The sequence below is a fragment of the Diprion similis genome, chromosome 5 (assembly GCF_021155765.1).
Source record: "Diprion similis isolate iyDipSimi1 chromosome 5, iyDipSimi1.1, whole genome shotgun sequence".
NCBI lineage: Eukaryota > Metazoa > Arthropoda > Insecta > Hymenoptera > Diprionidae > Diprion > Diprion similis.
The window spans coordinates 3392735-3417903 of record NC_060109.1 but is presented as its reverse complement, the minus strand read 5'-3'; the positions used below and the strand labels follow the sequence as shown (position 1 = coordinate 3417903).

Below are 25169 nucleotides of genomic sequence, written 5' to 3'. Positions count from 1 at the left end.
AAACAGTAACGGACGTGATGAATTACTTGAAAGTGAATTCAAATCTGTGCGACTTAACATCGGAATTCACAAAACTCATAAAAATCATTCTAACAATACCATCGTCATCATGTACGGCTGAGCGTTCTTTTTCTGCGTTACGAAGGTTGAAGACATATCTAAGAGCTTCTATGACCGCGAATAGGCTAAATCACATCGCCGTACTGCATGTTCACGCCGATATAGCCGAGATGTGTTTGAGAAATAATTTACTTGAAATTGGTAATAAATTTATACGAAAAAACTCTCTGCGGAAAAGTACATTTGCAACAATAAAGAAGTAGAATATAAAGAAACGTAAGCGAAAGTCTGCAATAATAAAAATGGAATATCAATATAAGTAAGTGTGCAATAAAAAAGTCATATAAATAGAAGTAAGTTTGCAATAAAAAAGTGATAAAAATAAAAGTGAGTTTGCAATAAACAAGTGATTTGAATAAAAGTAAGTTCGCAATAGAAAAGTTATACTTAAAAGTAAGTTAGTGCAATAAAAAAGTTGTATGAATAAAAGTAAGTTTGCAATACAAAAATGATATAAATAAAAGTAAGTTTGAAATAGAAAAGTAGTACATATAGGAAAATTTCATTGCCCCCCCCCCCCCCGCCCGTCGTGCTACTCCACACCCTAGAAAAATTTGTTCCGCCGGGGCTGCGTGCGATCTATACCTAAATATCAGTTTGCGATACCGACTGGCTGACAGAATGGCTCCACCGAACTGTGCTCTGTGTTACGCTGCCATAGATGAACCTAGCAGCGCCATTTCCACTGGTGATAAATGTAAACATTCGGTTCACGCTATCTGTCTCAAGACACGATATCAGGTTGAAACCAACAGAGCTGCAACAGATCGTGTCCGCAGTTGCTGTCCAGTTTGCTCACGAAATGAGGCAATTGATATTGGAGCTGAGATACAAAAAATCTCATCGGTGCTTGCATCCATGAACTCTCGCTTTGTGGAATTTGAAGCCACAGCTGTTAAGGTCAACACGCTCGTGACGGTTGTTGAGGAACTCCGCGGAAAGTTTGACAGCATACTAGCTGATAATGTGACTTTCAGATCAGGATTAGAAACTGTAAGTGCTACTGTAAAGGGAGTAAAAAAGCATGTGGATTCGCTGGCAGAGGAAACGTCTCGTCATACGTTACAGATTAGCGCGATTAATGACAAGCTTGCTGCCAGGCGGGTCGGCGCGCTGGCGCCTGCTGATGAGGCTATGCTAATGCGGGTTGCCTGCAATGAGATAGCAGACCATCTTATGATTACAGGTATTCCGGATGGTGGCGATGGCGAGCGTTTGGATATGTTACTGCCAAAACTGTTAGCGGCACTGAATGTTGAGCTACCTCGTAATTCTGTGGCCCGTTTTCAAAGAATGGGACGCAGCAAAGTTCGGTGTGCCTCTGGTACCTCAGCTTCTCGTTCAGATGTAGGTGTTGCTGGCTCCTTTTCTACCTCCGCTGCGCGTCCTCTGCTATTAGTTCTTCAGTCTCCGGCTTTGTGTGATCGTCTAAAAGCTCAAGCCTCAACTCCGAGCAGTGGATGTCGACGGCTCTTTTCCGGACCGAAAGGTCTACATCAATAAAAGGTACCCCATGCAGCTGCATCGATACCGGAACCAGATCTTGAAGGAATATCCGTCACTGAGCCCGAGATCTGTGTGAATTGCTGATGTCGCGCTATTTGTTCGACCTGGGCCGGGAATCAAACCTTTACGCTTGCTGCCCTCCTCTGGCTTGTCGGCCTTAACCCTAGCTCTGCAATGACTCCCGCCTGCGACTGCTATCGAACCCCTGCACTCACTGATCTGCCCGGAGTTGCTGAATGTCTGCTGCCTTAACGCTCAGTCATTGCCTGCCCATATAGATGAGTTTCGAGAGTTTTTCCGCCTAAATGCATACCACGTGATTGCTGTATCCGAAACCTGGCTCAACGATCGGATTCTGGATTTACAGGTGATGTGGCCATCTTACAGGCTGCATAGGGTTGATTGTCGGGGGCGACATGGTGGCGGCGTTGCGTTTTTCGTGCGCCAGGAGCTTTGCTCTCTAACGGTGGCCACGTCTACTGCTCTTCCAACGGACGGATATCCGGAATACCTTCTAATAGAAGTCAGCGCAGATGCTGGAATGAAGCTTTTGTTTGCGGTAGTGTACAGGCCTCCTAAGGTTGGCCATCTCGATATTTTTTAGAATGAACTTGTTCAGCAGCAGTCTCGCTATAAGTTCTCGTGTGTTCTCGGTGACTTCAATACAGATCTGTCATCTACAACCTACGACTCGGTACATCTTAGTGAATTCTTTACGTCACAGGGGTATGATATCGTGCCAATGTAGCCTACCCATCACACAGCAACTTCTGCAACCTGGCTTGATATATGTGCTGTCAACAACATTGATCTCCTAGAGTCCTGGGGTCAATCATCACGGCCGTTTCTCTCAGGGAAATAATATATGCTGTCGTAAAGTATGGTGTACGTAGGCAGGAGCCACGCATCATTCGATACCGACCTTGGGACCGTACAGATTTCGGTGCTGCCTCTGCCGCCCTCTCTGCGTTTGACTTCTCGCAGTTTGCGTCGATGCCTTCGGTGGATGAACGGGTATCAGCCTTCAACAACCTCATGAACGAAGTTCTAGATCGCGCGGTGCCTGTCCAGAAACTTACTGCGCGGCGTTCACCTGCACCGTGGATAACACTGGACATCAGGAGTCTGATGTAAAAGCGCAATGCCTGCTACCGGTCCTTTAAAAGATTTCACAGTGCGGAAGTTTTCGCGGAATATGTCGCGTATCGTAGAGACGTAAAACGTGCGTTACCAGCTGCTAAGACAGCCTATCTACAAAAGCGGTTTGATACTTGTGGTGGTGCGCGATCTTTTTGGCGCGAGATGGAGAACCTTGGTCTCGTTCAATGTAAAAAGCTACCGGTTGCTCTGCCTGCCACGATTTCGGTTGACGACCTTAATGGACACTTTGTGTCTAGCTCCGTGAATCCTTTATATGATGGTCCAGCAGTTCAGATTTCTACCGAAAGGTGTAGTGAACCCTTCACATTTTCACCGATCACGAATAGATGTGTCAGCAGTGCGCTAGCACGAATTACAACACGTGCATGCGGCCCTGATAACCTTCCGATACAGGCCTTTAAAACATTCAAAGAACTGCTTAAGTATGCCGCAGATGGGCATTTTCATAACTCGCTACTAACAATGGCATCGATCCCGTCGCGATGGAAATCTTCAATTGTTGTACCTATAGCAAAGGTTTGCGATCCCACTAGCCCGTCAGATTTCAGACCGATTTCACTTCTATGCGCGCTCTCTAAGGTTCTTGAACGTATAGTGTACGACCAACTCGTGGTACATCTAGCGTACGGGAACTACCTCGATCCACGTCAGGTGGCTGGTCTGGTTTTCGTGAGGGCATGGGAATACAATCAGCCGTCTTGCGCTTGGTGGATGACTGTAGGTTTGCGATTAATGATCGTATGGTGACACTGGTGGTATTTGTAGACTTTTCCAAAGCCTTTGACACCATCAACCATGCGCTGGTTCTATGGAAGCTACGATCTTTTGATTTATCTGACAACGTGGTTGAGTGGTTCAAATCTTACCTGCCGTACGCAAGTGGTTTGCGACCCTACTGGTGTGACCTCGGGGCTACGCCCTCTCTTGTCAGGTGTGCCGCAAGGCAGTGTTCTTGGGCCGCTATTATTCACACTTTTTGTAAACAATCTCCCTCAGTGCCTCTCGCGATGTCGACATTTGCTTTATGCAGATGACCTTGTGATTTATCTCAGTTGTTTGCCGTCTGATATGAATGAAGCGTCAGCCGCGGTCAATGCTGACATCGAGAGCGTCTGGTCGTTGAGTGCGAGGAACCGACTTAGCCTGAATGTTAATAAAACTAAAGCTATGGTCATTGGTAGCTCTAAATATATAAACGCGATAAGTGCAATGCAGCTTCCTTCTCTTTGTCTGGGGGGCCATCCAATTGACTTTGTAACCAGCTTACGCACCTCGGCATCGTAATAGATCGGCACTGTGATGGACGGAACACATTGCTGTGACATGACAACCTATGATGTGGACGTAGTGCTCAAGAAGCGTCTGGTTGAGTCCCTTGTCTTTCCAATAACTGAGTATTGTGTGGGAGTGTTTACTAACCTTTCTGAGGGCCTCGATCCCGCTTTACGTAGTTCTTACATTTACCGCTAGAGTCGCATGTTGAAATACGTTTTGTTTTGGAAATGGCTGACGGTTGACGACGCGACGACCGTGCTGTCAACAGGTGTGGTATGCGTGTGAAAACGAGCTGCATTATTATGCCCACGGTCCTCTATACCGTAGTTAGAAATATTGTGGTTAGAATGAACCTGACACAAGTAAAGGGCGCATGCGATTCAAAACCTTATCGATCGCAACGACTTATGCGGTGATAGAACTGACTATTGAAAAAGGGCCCGTTAAGCGGGACACCCCCACCACCATAAACCCAGTCGAGTCGCCAGACCTGTATAGAAGACCGTGGTTGAAACATTCTACACTAGAGACATCTAGAGAGGTAAGAGGCGTAATCATGGAACTCTTTAGATATTCTAAATTGCTGGCATACCAACTGAGAAATAATTTGGTGTGGATGACGATGAAAAAATATGTCGTTGACTGAGGATATGTAAAGACCACTGTCTTACATACAGGTCCGGAAAGTAGTAGGGTGGGAAACGACTCAGGTAATGAGGCAAAACCGTGGTTCTCGTCTTCGCCGTCTGCAGCGCTGCCCCCTCGGGGTGAGCCAATCATAAATCAGATCCGAACAGCTGATTTTTCGGTCATCTTATCGGTATATATCTATATCTATCATACCCCGGGCCGATGGCGCCCCTAGCGGAGAGATAGGAAACTGAGGTTTGTGCCTCACTAACGGTGACACCCCCTACCACTCAAAAGTGTCGGAGTTTCCAGACCTGTATGTAAGACCGTGGTAAAGACTGATAGCCTTATGGGACTTTGCGTAACCGAATATGAACGAGAAAAATTCTGAGTAGATGCACAATAAACATACACCTGGTTTAATAGGAATAAACCTTTAGAACCAGTTAGAAACCTTTTCTTGATGCAAATAATGGGAGAATTAGTCGATGAAGTTAATCAAAGGATAAATATATATGGTTGTTCCTATATGTACCTCATGTAATTTGTGTACATATGTTTATTACATAATCCATTCCGTTGACTGAAGATATAGTCTTCAGTCAAGGCTAATAACTTCATAGCGAACGAAGATGCAGTGACGTATAAAACTAATTCTTCAACTTATGCTAGATTTACATGGTTTTTCAAAAATATAATTCATTTGCAGCGGAAAACGTAGACCCTTCTACACAAGAATACTACTAGTAAATATTTTTTCGAATAAGTGAAATTGATAAATTATTATGAATAAAAGTTAATGAGAATCATTCATTCACCAATTCGGTAGACAATTGCTAGTTACATGCTGAAAGTCTGAGAGAAAGAAATTACAGCATCAATCCAATTGCTGGAACATGCAATCCAAGTATGCACAGACAAAAGGTGACAATGATAAATAGTATTCAAATAAATAAAGGTTTTGCCGAAGTAGAATGAAGCAGTTGAACGTAATTTAATGTTCGTCAATCCTTCTTTTCACTCATAAAACTTTTTTGAAACGTCATATAAATAAATTACAATTTTAAATTGGACATAAAAAACTAAAGACTGATATTACCTAGAGACGATTTTTCCGGATTACTTATAATCGAATTCTCATCAATTGTCGCCAATTATATATGGATGGTTTCATGCTAAACAGTTTATCGCTCAAATGAATGCGGCAAAGGTCGATGCAAAAAGTTTGGACACGTGCAGTCTTTGCAGTACGATATCTCTCTCAAAAACGGATACAGAAAATCTCGTAAGACCTTTCGGAAGCCTCAAGAGTCTTCTACTTCCAACAAATCATTGACCTTGTCTGAGATAAGATTTCGACGTTAGCATATCACCAGCAATAGGTTGGAAATTGTGGTTTTCAATTTTTTGATTTTATTTTGCAGACCATTACCGTAAGTACAATTCGTTTCGTCACCAGTCGTTGGAGTATACATGGAAACCCAAATAAAAATCAGAGGCTTGCTCTAGAAAATACTCGTTGTCGAAATAATATTCATAATGAAAGGGTACGATCTTACGATCGAATGAAGCCATCAGACGAAGCTGAATATTTGAAAGAACAGAATAAAAATTAAAACTATTTAGTTCATAGCGATTTTACTGATAAACACTGCGCATGTAAAATACTTGTCTTCTTCGGAAGATATGTTCTATACTTGGGCCGGCAAACGCATCGGCTTGCAACTCGTTACCCACTGCCTGTACGTATTTGACACAACTACATAATAAAACGTGACAGTGTCGGGTTATTCTTTAGTTTCAAACTAGAAATTACGGGTAACACCGTCCATTCCTAATTACGCTAATAAAACCGAAATTTTCAAAAAAAATTCCTACTTAGAGTTTTTGAATCAAAAACTCTAAAGTAATTGTAATAATACGAATTTGCTCATCGAAGAAGAAGATTTAATTCTCAATTAAATTTTAGATGAAGAGAAGAACTGATTCATTATTTAATGTTCCGAATAAAGAGAATAAAAATAAATTCCCATTAGAATTTTTCTTTTGTAATTTGTGCACTCAAAGGCAAACTTTTGGTACAGATTGTGGACAAAAAGTATCGTGTGTACCATGGGCGGAAAGCGAACAAACGCGCCCTCGGGCCGGCGAAGCTGGCTCGAACAACTCAAGTGAAATATAGTCGTCGTTATCCTTATCATCCATGTTGGTCGTAATACGTATGTATGTACATACATACATACATACATACATACATACATACATACATACATACATACATACATACATACATACATACATACATACATACATACATAAATACATACATACATGCATAACGAACAACGCAATGATTGACATAATCATACGCGGAAGTTCCAAACAAGACTGAGCACAGAGCATCAGCTCTGCGATCGCGTATCTAATATGCGAAACTTATGATTTTACGCTCAAGGGTGTAAAATTCAACTTTAAGCCCGCAAATTATGCACATCTCAGTGTACTTTACGCCTACTATGTCAAAAAAGGGTTCCACAGCCCCATTCTATACACAATTCTGAACAAAAACATTTTAATACATTTTCGTTTTACGCATAAATAAGCAAATGATACGGATTTTACAAAATCGGAATGGTAAGCTCGTAGAATTCGTAGCATTTTTTATTTTTGCGTCAAATCGTAAAATCCGTATCATTTCTTTAATGTAAAAATACTTCAACACATTTTCATTTGACGCAGAAATAAAAAATGGCACGAATTCTACGAACTTACCATTGCGATTTCGTAAAATCCGTATCATTTCTTTATTTATAACAAAAATGTCAGCCTTTTTTCGCGTTTGAGATACGTATTTCGATATTTGAAAATATACGTGCTAAGGTCGAAACCGACCAGGGCACCCCCAAGTGATAAAACCTGGAGGTTATACTTACACCGAGAAAAGGTTTTCTTTACCGTTAACAAACGTATATTTGGACATATCGAAATAAATGTTTCGCCGTTATTATCAAATTTTAGTTTAGCCAAATGTGATTTGTTAGCCGTAACAAATTTCGGTCGATCATTATTTGGCTCGCGATCAACTAAAATTTATTTAACCAAAACATTTATTTCGCCATATCCAAATACACTTTTGTTAACAGTAAATTGTCAGTGTAGTTAGAATATTTGATACGTGCGTGCTGGCTGTGTATCGGTAGAGTGAGGGGAAGGAGTGAAAGTATAGAAAAAGAAAGAAAGAATAGTAATAAAGTAGAATCGAGGAAGAAAACAGGAGAATAGGTGTAGAAGAAGAGAACAAATCCTGAAAAGGACGGATTGTGCGTGAATACGGCTTTATTGATGCAAGAGCGTTCTGTTGTATTGATACGTCGCGCGTGTCGCTGCGTGTCGCAATGTTTGGCTGAATGTGTCGATCCCGGCCGCCGGCCGGCTGGTTGTAGACGAGCACGGACCATGGAGAGAGGCCAGCCAGCTGAACGATCGGCGCGGGCGGATGCGCGGGCATATACGCTGTGTAAGTATAAGCTGTGTTGCTTTCTCATAAGATTACGTGTTGATTGACCCGCGCGTGCCCTTTTTTCCAGCCGGCGCGGAGCCGGGCCGCTGCCGATTTCTTTGCAGGGCCGGTTCTTTAGCATGTGAGCGTCGGGCCAGGGGGTTGCGGGTAACATATTGATCACTGAATGATGTTGGTCAGAATGTTGTTTACTCAGGAACGTGGATTTAAGGATTACATGGGGGTCTGAATAAGTATCTTTTGGAAGAGTGGGCTTTTGAGTGGTAGAAGAGATCAAAACGGAAGATGTTCAGTGGAAGTCGAGGGGATGTAGGGGGTCGCACATAGCTGAGTAGGTACTTTTCAGCTGCGTGCAAGTCCCAGGAGACGGGAAATGATAGAGGGACAAGATAAGAAGTATGAATTTTTTGGTTTTCCACAATTTTTTATTACTTGTTTTCCTTTTAATACTTTTTCATTTGGCTGCCAAATCCCATTACAAATATCCCAAACTAATGAGTTTCAGATTTTTTACTCGGCTGTTTTTGAGGTCATCGCGAAAGTTTGTCGGATAAACCGACAGAATCTTCCCTTTTCACAATGATGAACAGTCTCGCGCAAAAACTGTTTTCCAGCATGTTTTTTTCTCATCTGTCTTTCAAAACTTTCTTATTTGACCAGTGGCGTAACAATAGGGTGGCAGGACGGGCAAAATGCCACGGGCCCCCAGCCCGAAGGGGCCCCCGGCCGTGGGCACAGGAGAATCACAACATTTAGTAAAATTTATTAGTTTTATCTTCAATTAATTTAAGTTATCTACGTGCTTACACAAATTAAACAAAAAATGTATTAAACTTACAATGCATTTGTTGGAAAAGATATCACCCAGTCAGTTTGAGAACATATCCGATAGATAAGAAATTCCTATCTATTCTATCCATCGAACATTCCGTGGCCTGATATTTGAACTTTGATGATGTCATTGATACTTTTGCTCAACAGAAAGCCCGAAAAAAGGAATTTTTATTATAAACATTATGTACCTAAACAAAAATTATGATTTGAATCCAGTACGATCTTCAAATTAAAAGTTATTAGAAAATCCACTAATTATAATAACGTTTTAGGTACCTACTTCATGTGCTGATTCATTATAAAATGAAAAAAAAACTTTAGCGTTGGTTGACCTTCTTTATATTGGGTGGAAAAGGGCCCCATCCGATTCATTTGCCACGGGCCTTGAACAGTATAGTTACGCCACTGTATTTGACCACCAAGCCTAGCGTTTTCAGCCTTACACTTGCCCATTTTCGAGATCGTCACAGAAATTTGTCGGACAGCAGACAGGCTCGTCCTTTTTCGTGGTGATGTAAAGTATTGCGGAAAAACTGTTTTTCCGGCTTGACTTACTAATGCTCTTCGCGGTTCAGTTTGTAGATTCAACTTATTTGTCTTAATGTTGTCTTAATGTGTCTAAAGTAAAGTGTCTCGAGTAAAATCTACAAATGTTTATTATTCCAAATCTTAAATGACGCATCCAGTGTGCAAGCTGATGTAAAAAAATATGCTTTTCCAATGTGAAAACATAATTTTAGCTTAATATGAATGTTATGGATGCATGAGAATGATCAATACAAGAATGATGTACGCTGTAATGGTAACTGTGTGAATCGATATAGATAGATCTAAGAACTTATAGTAAGAGCGTGTAAGACGTTGATCCGCTAATTGCACGTCGGTAATTAGTAGCACGAAGAGAACGCTGCCTCTATTACCGGCTGGGACGTAACATCAGCAGTTGGTACTACGATGATCTGGGCGTCTTTTTGAATTTCCGACAGTTCAATTAGTCAAAATATCGTCCTACAAATCGATTCTAAGACAAGTTTTTTTGGCTTTAAAAACGGCAAAATATGGAGTTTAACTCTTTTGCATATGTTTCACTGAAATTTTGAAAAATACTTGACTCAATATATTTCGTTTTCTTCTTATAATTTCTGAGGTTTCATTTATGTCGTTGACTGGTACTCAACAATAACTATACAGAAATCAGATATACTCAACTTGGGAAAAAATTTGATGAAGCTCGCTTGCGACTGACAATGAGTCAAGTCCTAAAGTCGCTTCAATGTATTGGAGAAAGCTATTTTGCCAAATATCTAACAATAAGATCACTTTATAACATTAATTGACTTTACTGGATGGAATTCTTTGGTCAATTTTTTTCAATATTTTTTAGGAATTTGTTGTTTGCCCATGAGTATGTATTCAGTCTCTAACATGTGACTACTACTTTTTTTTTTTTAAATGTCTCGATCCAAATAAATTTGTGCTATCATTAGAATGTCAATATCACGGAAATTATACCAATTCGTTTATCGGTCAAACTGATTTGAATTTGTAGCTGTAATTGGACGATAAATAGTAACCGTTACAGGAAAATATGAAAAAAAAAAAGAAATATCAATGATTAATTACCAAGAGAATTTCTGCTATCAAATGTCAATTATCAATGATTTGAGGGGGGGGGGGGGGGGGGGGGTTAGTATTGCGTTGTTATTTTCAATATCACAATTTTCCATTTTTGACCATGCGCAATCGTTTCTTCTCATGAAATTACGTCGATATCCGGCCGGCATAAATTGTTTATAGCTATTTCCATAAATACAAATTAATATAATATAAAAAGAATAAAATACAAAGGGATTAGCCTAATTTTTTTGTGATTTGTTGATAAAAAATTTCTCTGACTTACGATTAGAATGCATTCACAGAACGTTTTGCTCGCTAATTGAACGCTCAGAATTGCAACAAAGAAAAAAATGCCCAGAACGTCGTAGGATCGGTAACTAAGAAATCAAAAAAATAATTAATATGCAAGAGAATTTTTCAGCTGTGGTCTCTCTAGTGCTAACAATTTGGATGGTCATTTACCAAAAATGACAGTATTTGTAAAGGTTATAGAGCAATATTTATCCATTCTACTGACGTTTTTGATTTACTATTGTTGTGATTTGTACCCATCCAATTGGTCAACACTTTGAATAGGGAGAACTTGCAACAATTGGTATTGTCATTCCGCATCTTGATTAACTTCAGTTACGTCTGATGAGTCTCTGTTTCATTATTTTCTAGCTTTAATTTGTCTTACCCTTGAGCCTGAAATTCTGCGGGATCAGGTTCAATTTTATTATAACAGGTAATAATATTCGGGGTGACTATAATCTTGTTTATTTGTTCATAATATCAATGATTGTTGTATCCGTAAATTTAAGTGAAGATCTATATTATACTATTACAGATAATATGCAAACTTAATATTACACATACTTGTAAATCATTTAAATTAAATAATCATTCGCTATTACATTCGTTACATTCAGTAAACAGTGTTTATATATTAATTTCACGATTATTAATGTTGACTGGAGAGTATAATGATTTTACACAAACACAGGGTAGAAAAGAACGAGTTGTGAATAAATTGTAAACAGTAAAAGAAAACAAAACTGTACCCCGTCTCAAGGTACGTAATTGGAAAAAAAGTAAAACTAAATAAATAAAAATAGAACAACTCTCCAAAATCATTCCGACGTACTTATTAGATTAATAACGATAATGTTGTACTAATAGAGAAGAAAAAAACATAATACTTTCAACAGGACAAACAAAATCATAACTCTGTTATGCACGTTGTAGGTACAATGATCTTGTTATAGTTGATATAATTAAAATAATAATAGTGATGTTATATAACAGGGGATGGCTGTTAAAGTAAAACAATTAAATAATTATTTGTATATTGGACATAAAGAATATACAAATACTACAGAAATTATTAAGATATAAAGAAACTAATATCTATACATAATGCGAGAATTTTATACAATACGAGCTCTTTCATCTTTGGTAAAAACTACAAAATAAATAACCTTGCTTGGTGAAATTTATGCAATGTGTTTTTTTTTTTTTTTTTTTTTTTAAGATGATAAAACTTCACCAGGAGACTGCCACAGCTATTATAATACATACGAAGATGAAATACTTGAGTGAACTAAAAAATCGAATATACTGAAAACACAATTTATGCAAGCGCATACATGTAAAGTTTTAGTACATTCGATACGCTTTTTCGACAATGTTTGCGGCATAATAAAGGTTTTTTAAACACGAAGTATCGCAACATGAATGCCATGTAACCTGTTAATTCTCGGAATTTATTTTCAGTTGCGATAATCATGTCCCCAACAAGACAAACATCATCATTTCACAGGTTCATAATTTACAATTATTTTTACTGGGTTTCAAATTTTTCGACAGATCTAAGCAAACCAAAGTATTCAATTGCGTTTCGTCATATGTCACGGCTAGTCTCGATCTTCGTACTCCGTATTTTAATTTACGTAAGACCGCGCTAAGAAACTTTTAGAATTTGTAATGTACGAACAGAACAAATTCCTAACATGTCACTCGTATCTTTATTCTATTATTACATGTAACCAGATACAAGAATATCCGACTTTTGAACTACCAACAAGGGTTACTTACACAATAGAATGTATTCAATGTGTGTAACCTGCCTGGTCACCGTACAATAGGACACTTGAAATTGTTGTCGACATGAAAGTAGTCATAATTATAATTATACACACGCACACAATATAGTGTCACAAAGTATAGATAATAATAGTAATAATAATAATAATAATAACAACAATGATAATATTAATATTATTAATAATAATAATAACTATTATAGAATATAAAAACCGTGAATTAACTATGACTACGTCAGTTTTCGAATCGTGCAAAATTTATGTACTTACACAACAATGTTCGTCAAAGTGAGAAATGATGTTTCATTGGAGCATCAATTACTATCTCATTAACTTTGATTTGTTTCAATAGAATTTCATTCAATGATGGGAATCTTTAGTATGGACAATCAATTACTTCTGCGTATATTATACCTAATACCTACGTAGGTACTGGTGACTATGTATTATTATCTCTGGCATTCGGGATATTGTTTTTTCGTTATTTTGTTTTGCCATCCATACTGTCTCTGAAATAGAATTGCGTCAGTCAAATTAATTTATTATGCTACACGGAGTGCGTTGTTGAATCTTTTATGCGAATAACTTGAAATGCTCGTTGTTTGAATTGATTTTCTTACACCTAGCAGAGGCTGATTCTGTCTTCATTACAATGATTGAATGATCAGTTTATAATATTACAAGGTCGTCATTACCTTTATATATATGTATATATATATATATATTGGTCCTTAGCCCTTTGTTGCACACCTTTTTGTAAGCCATATTTATTACGTTTAAGGGGTCTTCCAGAGGTTTTCCGGGTCGCTGATCACAAATCTGGAGTCAGATCCATGGAATATAGGTACATACGTATGTAGCACCATGCAACAAAGGATCAATAGCATTGTTTGTGAATTTTTATGCTGCATAAAAATGCTTAAGCGCTTTCAAATTGATTATAAAAAAAAAAAAAAAAATGAAAATTTGAACTTTTTGTATCGACGCTTATATAGTCCGCCTTGTGATCCAAATATCTTGAGGAAATAACAAAGGGAAAACTTTTTTGCTCTTTGAAATATTGTAAGTCATTGAGAAACATGCTTGAAAAAATGATAATTTTATATAAATTAAACTTTGAACTTTAATTAACATATGAACGTTTACGAATTTTATGCATCAGAGCTTCTTTGTAATGTACGAACAGATCAAATCTCAAAAATCCTTTTTTTTTATAAAGCGTTCAATTCTCTATGAAAATATGTATTTTTCATTATTGTCGATATATTTATCAAACGACCTTAAATTTCAAAGAACAAAACAAGTTTTTTTGTTGTTATTTCCATAGCATAATTTTATCAACAAAGCGGACTATCTTAGAGTTGATATATAACGCTCAAATTGTCAAGGAATTTTTGGTATCCATTTGAAAACGTTTAAGCCCTGGAGAGCATAAAATTTCGAAAACAATCCCAATAAGAACGGCCCAGGTATATGCATATATATATATATATATGTATATGTATTTGTGAATATAAATAATCTAAACTACGCTAATTACAATAATTTGACAAAAATCATTTTTCTATATCAAATATTTATCTCTATTTTCAATGCCTAATATCTAAATAGCCTCTACTTTGCTCCTCGTGAAGGTCAATGACGCAAGTACTAATTATATTGTGTCAAACGTTTACCTAGGTTGAAAAACAAAACCTACGATCGAAATTCATAATACAAAAAAAGAATATAAAAAGAAATTAAAAAAAAAAATAAATAAAAAAAAAAGAAGTTGGAAGAAAAAAAACCTTCGAATTCACAGGGAAAAGAAAAATGGAACTGCTACGATATTTAGAGTTAGGGGTAAAACTTTTCCACAGTAGAACAGAAAACTGACATTTTTCTCACGAAATTTAATCATTAGCCAAACAATTATTACTTCATATACTCAATTACAACTCAAACTAATTTGTATACAATATGCAATTCGGTGCTCAATGTCGACAAGACATTATCTGATTTAGCCATTTAACACGATGAACTCTTCAGTTCGCTAGCAATATCAGCAATGTTTTGGAGTAGAGCTGTCGCCTCGTTTGTGGTCTGAGGAGAGGCGTTGTATCGTTGATTTAGAGTACTAAGCGCAGTTAACAATCTTGTGTTCGACGTTATGAGGCGAGAATTGGCTGCATCCAGTGCAGCGATCTGTTGTTCTTGCGCGTCAATCACGCGCTGTTTGAACGATAATTTTGCTGACATTTTTTGCTGTTCTCGTCGAAGTTCCTCCTCCACAGTGATCAACCTTCAAACGAAAAGAAGAATTTTCCGATGAGACTCAATATCACGTTTAAAGTTATCAACCAGATCCAAAGCAACTTAAGACACCTGCAAATATTCGTGTTGAAAAAAAGACAGTTTTTAATAATCAAGAACGCTGAGAACAGAAGAACAGAAGCAACTTATGCAATTACACAAAATTTGTTTGATATGTTGACAAGCCTTATTCATGTGATAATTCATGAAATCATGAATATTTATCACGATTTAGAATTAACTATATCAGTTATTCTCAACAAATTATGTTTTACAATTTAATATTTCGTACAATTCTTTGTTGTTTTCTGTATGATGAATGGTATATCTAGTATTCTTATTTGGCAAAGCAAAGGCGCATAATATATTTGAGGAAAATTTTTACACCCATGGATTTATTATCTTTACGCAATGCTTCTGACATATCTGAAATACAATTTGCAATTCAAGTAATCTGTATTTTTGAAGTCTTGATAGAAAACTTCTCTCTATATTAATCTGCTGTCCTCTACATTGTTGTGATTGTTGAATGAAAGGACATGCAAGCTTGTGCAAACTGAACAGAAATCGTTGTGGTGAATCGGTGTTGATGCATATGTAAGAAAATAATTCATCCAAATTGGAACTATCAAAGTATTCGAACACAGCTGTGACGTCGATTATACGCGTGTATCGGATGAATAACACAAGAAACGGATATATTTTGGAAAAGAATAATGTGGTGAATTGGCGAGTGACGATTGATATCATGGAGAGTGATTATCAAAGCCTGTGGTGATTGTGATGTACGTGAAATGTAAGAAGCTTAGGAATATAGATAACTCTTACACCAAGGTCCAGATCAAGCCAGAGTATACCAAATGCAGCGGATAAAATGCACAGGAACATACAATGAATTAAATATATTTATAATATTAATTTCACAGAGTGAAAGTATAGGAATATGACGGTGTAACAAATATGTGACTGGCGATTTGTCCAGTTGACGTAAATTTCAAAACTTAATCCCCCGCCGTGAAGACAGTCCAAAAGTATATGATTGGCGAAAAATCGATACAGTAAATGTTGAGTAAAGTTTTGAAGTGAAGATTGTATCACGTACACATTCTGATCAAAAAAAGTGTCTATGAAGTAAAAAATAATGAATTATCAGTTTCAAAGTTGTAATGGAAACAAATTTAGTTAAATATAAACGAAAGAACACTGAAGGATTGAATTATTGTATTATCTTATCATCAGCAAAACATGCAGTTCATTCAATTCTTATAAAACACATTTAATTTTTTTCCTAAATGATTTCTTTGGGTGTTACCCAAAAAATTTCACAAAGTAGTGCCTAGTGCTTGTAAATTTGTTCGTCTTGACGCTTTTTTGACCAGAAGGCAAACCCGATCTGCACTCAAACGTCAACATTGTGGAGGTCACTTGTAATGTAAGAGACAGAGTTAATTTCAGCGACACGGATAAAAGAGGTACAGTGATCGGAAATTGATGGGCTATGGGTGAAAAAAGGGAGGGAAAATTACGCTCGAGCCAAGTAAAGGACTTATTGCGGCAGCAAAGTACCTTGAGATAATGCTCTTCATCTTGGAATCAGGCACCGTGCTGTCTACATCTGCATCTTCAGGAGTTCCTAAACGAGCTCTCAGTCTGTCTACGCTGCTTTGCAGCCTTTCGATTTCCACCTCGTACTGGAAATTAATAATCGATGGAGCTTGTTAGTTACGAAAGGTAGCTTCCACATGTAATATTTTACACTAATGACTCTGTCCAGCTATTATCTTTGGATGAACATGTGCCGTATGTTAATTACAAAGGAAAAATGATTGACAAGTTGGTGACTCGATACTGAATAACGATTTAGAAAGAAATAGAATAATGATCTTGACTGGTTTAGATCTAATTTTCAATATGTAATTACAAATTTGTTGTGGATATTGGTGGATATCTTGAGATTAACTCTGCTGGAACGGATGCACAGATGACAAGTGGTTTTACACCCTGACTGCCTAAAAATTGATAGCCACAAATCTATATTATTTCCAAGTGACCAAAAAATGAATCCAATGTTGATAATTTTCTGAAATTATGTCATCATTTGTAAACTTAATATCCTTTATTGAAAGTTTTTTCAATCAAAAGAAACAATGAATTGATCATTTACAAAAAGAATTATTCGAGATCTACAAATGCAAGGGAGAAAATAGACGATTACCTTGTATGCGATATTTTGCATCAAAACCCACAATTCTGAAATACTGTGTAACATTCATTTCACAAAACGTTGCCGTTAAAATGAAAACCATGCATCCACTCCTGGTTAATTACATTTGATAATTATTGATAAAAAGACTTGTTTTATCTTGCTTTCGAATGTTACTTACACTGTGTTTTAGCGGCGAAAACGAAACATGTTTCTAGTAGACTAGAATAACTTTCAAGTACTGAATTTTGTCCTAAATCATTTTAATCGACGCCTAAATTTCCCTATAAGTTTCAATAATACCAGGAATAGTATACCTTCGTAATATATTAAATAATGATTTTCGTTTATCAGAAAAGTGTACAAATTTCTTCAGATAAGTAAGACACTTCCATCAATCTCATCGGCAAATTAATACGTGCATTTCATTTCAAGTACAAATTAATTGAATGGCACTAAGAGTTGCAGTAAAAAAATAGACCAATCATTAGTAAAAGTAATTGAGAAAACCAATGACGTTTACAAATTGAAATCGAAATTGTTCATTTACCTGATCAATACTCTTGTGGCTTCGGGATTTGCTTCGCCTTGTAGCGCAGCTCTCTTCTTCGCTGGTGTCAGACAAGTCTCTAGTTGAGTCGAGGGATAACCGCCGCCTCAATTTGGGGCAACAGACACCTTGCGACTGATCAGAGCCCGTCCGATGTGCAACGGCGGCGTATCGCCATTGAGATTGGCCATTCCTCGCGACGTTTCGTATCGGTTGTGGCGGCGGAGATGGGCTGAGGTCGACACCTCGGACTCCCTCGACTCCTCCGCCCCCATCTCGTTCCTCTGAACTGGTACTTCCTCTCCTTTCGTTCCTGCCGTGTGTCGCTTCCATGTGATAAACCGGATTCGCAAAAGCCAGCGGTGCAGCATTCAGTATATGAGCATTGGCATTGTTGCTCAGATCAACGGGACTCGAACTTTGACTGTAAGCAGCAAAACTCTGGTATCCTGACGATGCGACATTACTCAACTGTGAGATAGAGATTTGCGATCCCTTCTGTGACTTTGACTCTGATACTTCGTCGTCGGCGTACCTGTGTAAGAAATTACGTTAGTAAGAGCGAAATCCGAACACGAGATGCTCCATAATTACAGGAAAGAAGGTGCACATCAAGCTGTAACCACAGAATGAAATTTAAAATTGTGGAGAACTCGGCTGAATCAAAATTTGGAAAAAGAGAAGAAAACTTCACCGTCTATATTGACATGAAACACATAATTTTGTCAGCATTTAATTTTCATTAGTTTTTCCGATCATTGGGGCAAATAGCATTACTGGAGATTTTAAAAATGGTTTTTTCTCCTTTCCTAACTTTTGGTTGAGACGATGGGTCTGATTAATCCTAAAATGTCAGTGATCGTTTATAAAGGGTTTGTGGTTAGCGATGCCAATTTTCAGTATCAAGTTAACAACAGTTTCGCGTGCGAGGAGACAAAATCACATAGCAAGCAGCGAAATAAAAACTATTAAAACAAAAGAAACGTATGAAATACCTGAGAAGATCTGAAAGCTCGTCAAGATTTCCGTTAGCCGGGACCGTAAGGCTTGAGGTTTTCGAATAGTTGTTGTTCGGCTGATTAATGGATAGTGTGACGTGAGGATTAACATTAGCGTTGATCGTGGTCTTCGATATGTTATTGTAGTTCTGTGCCTGGTTGGCGTTCTCTTCCTTATGACAGTGTGTTCTGCTTCCTGACCTCGATACATTGTAATTATGATTATAATTGTCCTGATCGTTGATATCCAGACTCTGGAGCCTGGCTATATTATGCCGATGGTGCTGCCCGATGGATCCGTTATTACCAACGTTACCATGGTTGTTGATATTGTAGTTAGAATCTTTGAGATTTGAATGGCTCTCCGACCTCATCGGGCTCGTCTGATGATTCTGGCAATGGTTAACGTTCGCCAGGCTGGTGCTAGCCGTCAGTCTGTAACCTGGTCCGCTCCTGTTCGAGGTCAAGTGTCTGTGCTGCCTGGCCATCGGGGTTGGCGATCGAGAAACAAAGGCTGTTGATTCCAGCGGATAATCGTCACCGCTTATCTGCAGCTGGAGTTTACCATTACTGGGCAGATAAGCGTTTCTGGGCAGTGTCGCTGCACGAACAACATTCGGACTGCGAGAACTGTTGTGGCCAAGTGTGTTCGACTGCATTACTTCGCTGCCGTCTCTGGAGGTACTATTCAGAGTGCTCTGATTACTAATGGTGGACGTCGCCGATATAGACAGGTTCGTGTTGCTGTTTGCAATCGTTGGATCGTTATACCGAAAAATGTTGTTCTGCAGATTTGAGTACCGCGGAGTCGTTGGTACCGAAGAACTTGGCCCTGGCTGCTCAAGGGCCAGTGATATCTTGTCGAGGATTCCACCCAATTGAGGCAGAGCACTTATCGCTGATCCGCTTTCTCTCAACAGTGAATGCAGCAGGGATAATTGCTTACCAAGGTCTATGTTGCCTTCGAATTCCAATGAATTATTTGACGGGGCATCTTTTGATAATGGGCTCTGAAATCATTGCAAACGAGAAAAAAAAGCTGGAGTCATGAACTGAATAGTAAAAAGAGAAAGGTGGACATATTTCACAGGGAAAATCAACTCACGCTTATTAACTGCAAAAAGTTCTTCATCGCCGGCGCCTCTCGTTCCAAGAAATCATTCATAAATTCCATAAAGTTCTCTTTTCCTTGGAACCTTGTGAAATTTGCTAATGTTTGCAAAGTCTTTGCTACCAATGTCAAGTTCCTAGCAGCCTTCTCATTTGGATGTTCTGAAAAAATATAACAAGACGATAGGAGTTTAATCGAATGCCAAGGGTGTACCAACTTTTGCCTAAGAAAATTATTTTCTCGTCTTCCCAGCACTTCAAAATGAAGAAATAAACAATTCCATTTTATGGAAAATCAAAGGTCTTTCATTGCTTAGAGGTAAAAGTATTTAATCTCCCAACTCAGGAGAAAATAAAAAAAACGAAACTTCAAGATAACTGATTTGACTGTACGTATTAAAAAGAGAATAAACGAAAAATTAAATTACCATCGGTGATTTTGAATAGAGAGGGACTGAGAATGGCTGGACAGAGGAACCGGAGAAATATGGAGGCTGATATCAGATTGTCAGCGATATCGAGGCGGCCCATCTCGTTGAGACGTTCTCTGAATATTCTGAAGCATTCTCTTAATTCGACAGGGAAGTGAGTATGACTGGCCAATATTTTATTCCAAGCAGTTTCAACCGCCACTCGAAGATTATGTTGCTGCGCTCTAAGAGCCGCAGCTGATGCCACCTTCAGAGGATCTACCTCGCAGTCTCCACCCTCAGCTGCACCTCGTACAGCAGCGCAAAGAGTTTTCTGAAGGTACTCATCCCCTGTCAACTTCAGATACGCTTCCATTGCTTTGGTTGCTAGCGAATTACCACGGAAAGTTAATCTTTCGTCATCTGAAATACATAAAAGTAACTTGGTAAGTAAATTAAGAAGTGTGTATAGAATAAGAAGGATATGATTTTATATTGCGAAAAAGGGCATCGAGAATTAAAATCAAGACATTTCATTCTTGACCCCTCGAATTGTGGGTTAATGTCGGATCATTTTGATGTTGAACGTTACGGAACCAAAATTTACATGGTATGACGATAAAAATGCAGAAAGATTGAAAGATTGAAGGGTCACAATACAGAATTTGTAAATGTATATGGTCGAAATGTGGAAAAATCGAAATGTAGAAAGGTAAAGTGTTGAAATCCAAAATATAAATTCTATAGAATTCCAACGATTCTACGCTTTGGCTCAATATACATTATTCTTATTCATTGCGGCAACTCTTATGGATTTTGGATTTCTGTAGTTTCATTTGTCTAGGTTGTGACTTTACCTTTCTAAAGATATTTTGAAGGTCTAAGAATTCAAATTATCATTCTAAATATATACAGAGTAGTTGTTTCAAATTCCTTGAAAAATGTCCTGAGCAAATTCACACTCACCGATTCTGTGGATATCCATCATGACTAGATCGGCAAGAAACTGTGGCGCTTTATTCTCTTGCTGCATGACAGCTACCAAAGCAGTAGCTATATCCTCTTTGGCTTTGACGCCAATCACAGGCTCGAGAGCTTCGCAAAGCGATCTGTAGTCGTTCTTCAAGTACTCCAAAAAGTCCTGATAGACATGGACGGGTAGAATATCAACCGATTGAAAACGACACTTGACACGTAATGCTGGCGATTCTTTCAGCTGACCCTTGTCACCTATAACTTGATACCACTTTTCTGTCACGTAGCGAGAGGTCACATCCTTGACAGGAATTGTCACCGAGCCTAAAAATTATATCAATTATAGAAAAGATCAGATATCAATTTCTCATCACACAGAGTAAAGCTAATGAAAAAAAATAACAATTTATCCAGCTTTTCAATGTTGGAATTCTTTTTTTTTTTTTTTAAATCAGCATTTCGTTGGATTTGTTTACTTTTATGTATCAAATTCATCGCTCTCAACTATTCAAGACCTTTGTGAAATTATTGACGTTCCAGAAAACTTGTACTTTGTTCGTCAAAGACGTTAACTTTTTCATTCACTCTTTTCAATTTTTGTTCAATAAAGAGGAACTATGAGAAAAAAATTAAATGTGACAACTGTTGCACATGGGACATCAATTTGTAAATGACATTCAAAATAGATGAAAATAATATAATAGAGATATTATTGTCGTTTAAGAGTGTCGAAACGACTTAATGTTAGAAGCCGTGTTTAAAATAGGAAAGTTTAATTTACTCAATCAAATCTGTGATCTTAAGAAAACCTTTTATATAGGAAGAATACTTTACTCCCTAGTGTTAAAAAAACAATAGTAATTAATGTCCAGCTCACCGATAAGTACGTTTTTGTCTTTCTTCTTCTTCCGGTCAGCTTCTCTGTAGAGATTAACGTAAATATTGTTGACGGCTGGTAGACGAGGTAGGTCGAAGTAAGCACCCCAGAAGCATAGTTCACCCTTAAGTTTGGAAGTAGTCCTGGCGTAAAGGCCGGCGTCGAGGGAGACTTCGCAAAAGTATCGTTTCTTCGAGGGTATGCCCTTGACTTCCAGCAGCCATATTTGTAGGGAATTATCCGTACGTCGTTTTTGACCCTCGTCCGGATGCACGGACTTCCGAAGGCTGCAACAGATAAGATTTTGAAACAAATTAAACTAAGGATATCAAATTCGTTGCAAAATGGTAGAATAAAATAACTGTAAAAATTTAAAAATGGGGCGAAGATGCAAAATACAGAGTGTGGTATTGGGAATGAAAATATGGCGCTTTGACATCTAATGGCAAGAGAATTGATTATTACAATCGGTCCATATTTAGTTATAAAAGTCCTCCTACATCGTATTTTTTGTGGTGTTTCGATTCAGCGCGTAAAAATTAAAGCTTCACAGCTTGCGCTGAATTGTCTGTACCTTCATATGCCTATAATTGACCTCAACAGATCCAAAGACACGACAATACGAGCTCCAAAGTAGAGAACGTAGAAGTGTGGTTAGAACAATATGGTGTTGAAATTGAGTAAATGCCTAATTGTTTCAGCTAAAATATAAGACTATAAAAAGACAGAGAATTTCTTGTAAGTGGCACAATTTTTCTTTAGTTACGTTCCACACATATACATTAATGCGACGTAGCAGTCCTACCCTTACCGACCGAGCGAACTCATCCGTTTCCTTCCCATATTAAATAAACAAACGAACGGAATGTGTTGAAATTTCGACTGTGCATAGTTCTTTTGTGGCGGAATCGATTATGGTTTCTCATATCCCGTAAATCGTCAAAAAAATTTGTGGTTTTTTGATGCCTGTTGCTATTTTCACCATTTCCCACATTTCAGGGGCAAAAAGTTCAAATTTCCGGGATATGAGTAACCTTCCTTGATACCGCTACAAAAGAGCTATGCACCGTCAAAATTTCACCCCATTCCGTGCGTTTATTTATTTAATATAGTAAGAAAACGGGTGAGTTTGCTCGGTCGGTAAGGGTAGGACTGCTACATCGCGTTAAGAAATGACACTTTCACAGTCAAATATAACCCGAATAATGTATTGGGGAGCCATACAGTACATGACATGAAGTCGTGAAAAGCACAAGGATATTTTTTCAGGGTCCAAAAACGGATCATAAAACACCTTCGAAATGTGACATATCGTTTGCAGTGATTTTTGGCCACTAGATGGCATCCTTTGACTTATTTTGGGTCTTGATCACGGTCTTATACACAGGTCTTGCAACTGTGAATCTCGACGTGGTCCTCTTGACGTGCCAAGCCGCTAGGGTCGCTGCGATCGAGGGATACCCGGTGCGACAAAGATAACGATAGTCACGCATGCGCTTTACACGAGCGTTGAATTCAAACCCAAGAATCTCGCTGATACATAATATTTTCTATGAATTTTGTTCCTTGAAAGAAAAAGAAAGATATGCAATGACTAACAAATCCAAAACCAATAGATATGTTAGTCGATATCAAAACTTCACAACGGGTAAAACGCGTAGAATAATAGAACGGTCACCGTGAATGATAAAGTTCAAGAATTGTAGAGGTTATGTTTATACATCCCTCGATCGCAACGCCACCTGGATATTGCTTCAATAGTGGAGTCACTGCCTCCTATTGAGCTTCTTGCCTAGTTGCAAGACCTGTGTAGAAGACCGTGGTCTTGATACAAAGAAGTACAAATGTCCGGAGTGATTCTGAGAAATCTAATTTTTCGGACATGGCTGATTCTGCATTATCAGCGTAACCGACTAGTCAAAAAAATTAGGCGTCTCAGAAGCACTATGGTCAAGTGTATTTCATCGGTTGAAACCATAGAATAAGTTCTATGGTTGAAACAATCTACATCTCCTCTAGTGACGCGTAATTCTTCGACGATTCTTGAAGAATCGATCTTTGTGGCGTTGGGTTAATCGATTATTGATCGATTTTGCAAGGTTTCGATTATCGCCAAATCGATTCTTTTTCTATACGAATCAATTAATTATAACTTAATGAAGCGTTGAGAACAACTTCCTATAAAAATGTAATATTATATCTAGTTTGTATTTTGTATTGAGATGAAATAATCTAATAAATAACAATTGTCTCTCACAAAACAAATACACAAGATATTATAATACAACATAAAATAATTCATAAAACAAAGTCATTTACTATTCCGATTATCTGATTAAGTGGAAAGTGTGATAGAACCTTTCAAATACCACTCATTTGCTGCCAACAATATGACACTGAATAATAGTACTAATGCCGTCAATATCAAGTACACTATTACTAAATCGCGGCGAAGACAAATTTTCGTTATAGTACGTAATGTTCATTATTTTCAATTAGCTCATTTGTTTTAGAAATATTATACCGATTATTCAGAATCGATGCTATTTTTATCCGATTTATCGATTCTCAGAATCGGAGGAACAAATAATATATAATTAATCGATTTTCAGAATCGATTGTTTTATTTTCTCGCACCGCTAATGCTTGATGAAGGGGGGAGGGGGGGGGGGGGATAAAAGAAGTGATTGCAGCACTTGCAGCTTACCTGTGAACCCACTGATCCCTCTCTTGGGCACTCTTGCAGCTAAAGTACTTTGGCACACCGCTGCTAGGCGTTACTTGGAAACAATGCTGTCGGCCAAGGAGGCTCGGGTGCAGAGGCGTTACAGCAGCCAAGTCCATCGAGGTCACAGCTTGTCCGCAGAGAAGCGACTCGTGCGAACGGCAACCCCTCAGTCCGGCTGCTCCGCGTTGTTTTTGTCGCTCGAGTTTCGTTACGCTTTTCGTTCGTTTCAGGGGATTCGATCGAAACGATCTCTTGGAGAAGAAATTCTGCAATAAAAAG

General features: G+C 38.2%; 2 protein-coding genes across 10 annotated transcripts in view; one reads left to right on the top strand and one right to left on the bottom strand.

The window, feature by feature from the left end:
• Positions 1–2928: 2928 nt before the first annotated feature.
• On the top strand, positions 2929–4071 carry LOC124406383. The gene is made up of 2 exons (XM_046881783.1): positions 2929–3504; positions 3553–4071. Exons 1-2 carry the CDS (start codon positions 2929–2931, stop codon positions 4069–4071), a joined length of 1095 nt encoding a protein of 364 aa, XP_046737739.1.
• Positions 4072–14223: 10152 nt separating this feature from the next.
• LOC124406318 (ras GTPase-activating protein raskol) overlaps positions 14224–25169 on the bottom strand; it is a 202141-nt gene continuing 191195 nt past the window's right edge. For 2 of the 9 annotated variants that reach the window (XM_046881701.1, XM_046881695.1), the window contains 9 exons: positions 24870–25156; positions 22163–22449; positions 21277–21609; positions 20329–20733; positions 19896–20062; positions 18788–19800; positions 17793–18327; positions 16606–16730; positions 14224–15028 (listed from right to left, as the gene is read on the bottom strand). In XM_046881701.1, coding sequence (XP_046737657.1) covers positions 14755–15028; positions 16606–16730; positions 17793–18327; positions 18788–19800; positions 19896–20062; positions 20329–20733; positions 21277–21609; positions 22163–22449; positions 24870–25156 — 3426 coding nt within the window. In that variant the 3' untranslated portion in view covers positions 14224–14754. Of the gene's footprint in view, positions 15112–15867; positions 15903–16605; positions 16731–17792; positions 18328–18787; positions 19801–19895; positions 20063–20328; positions 20734–21276; positions 21610–22162; positions 22450–24869; positions 25157–25169 lie in introns of those variants that run through there. The other 7 variants (XM_046881702.1, XM_046881703.1, XM_046881697.1 and 4 more) reach the window with 6 other exon arrangements.

Excerpts from the sequence above, each read along its gene's own strand:
- LOC124406383 (XM_046881783.1), top strand. The coding sequence starts at position 2,929 with ATGGAGAACCTTGGTCTCGTTCAATGTAAAAAGCTACCGGTTGCTCTG. Across the intron at positions 3,505-3,552 it reads CTTGCGCTTGGTGGATGACT|ACTTTTCCAAAGCCTTTGAC; the intron begins GTAGGTTTGCGA and ends TGGTATTTGTAG.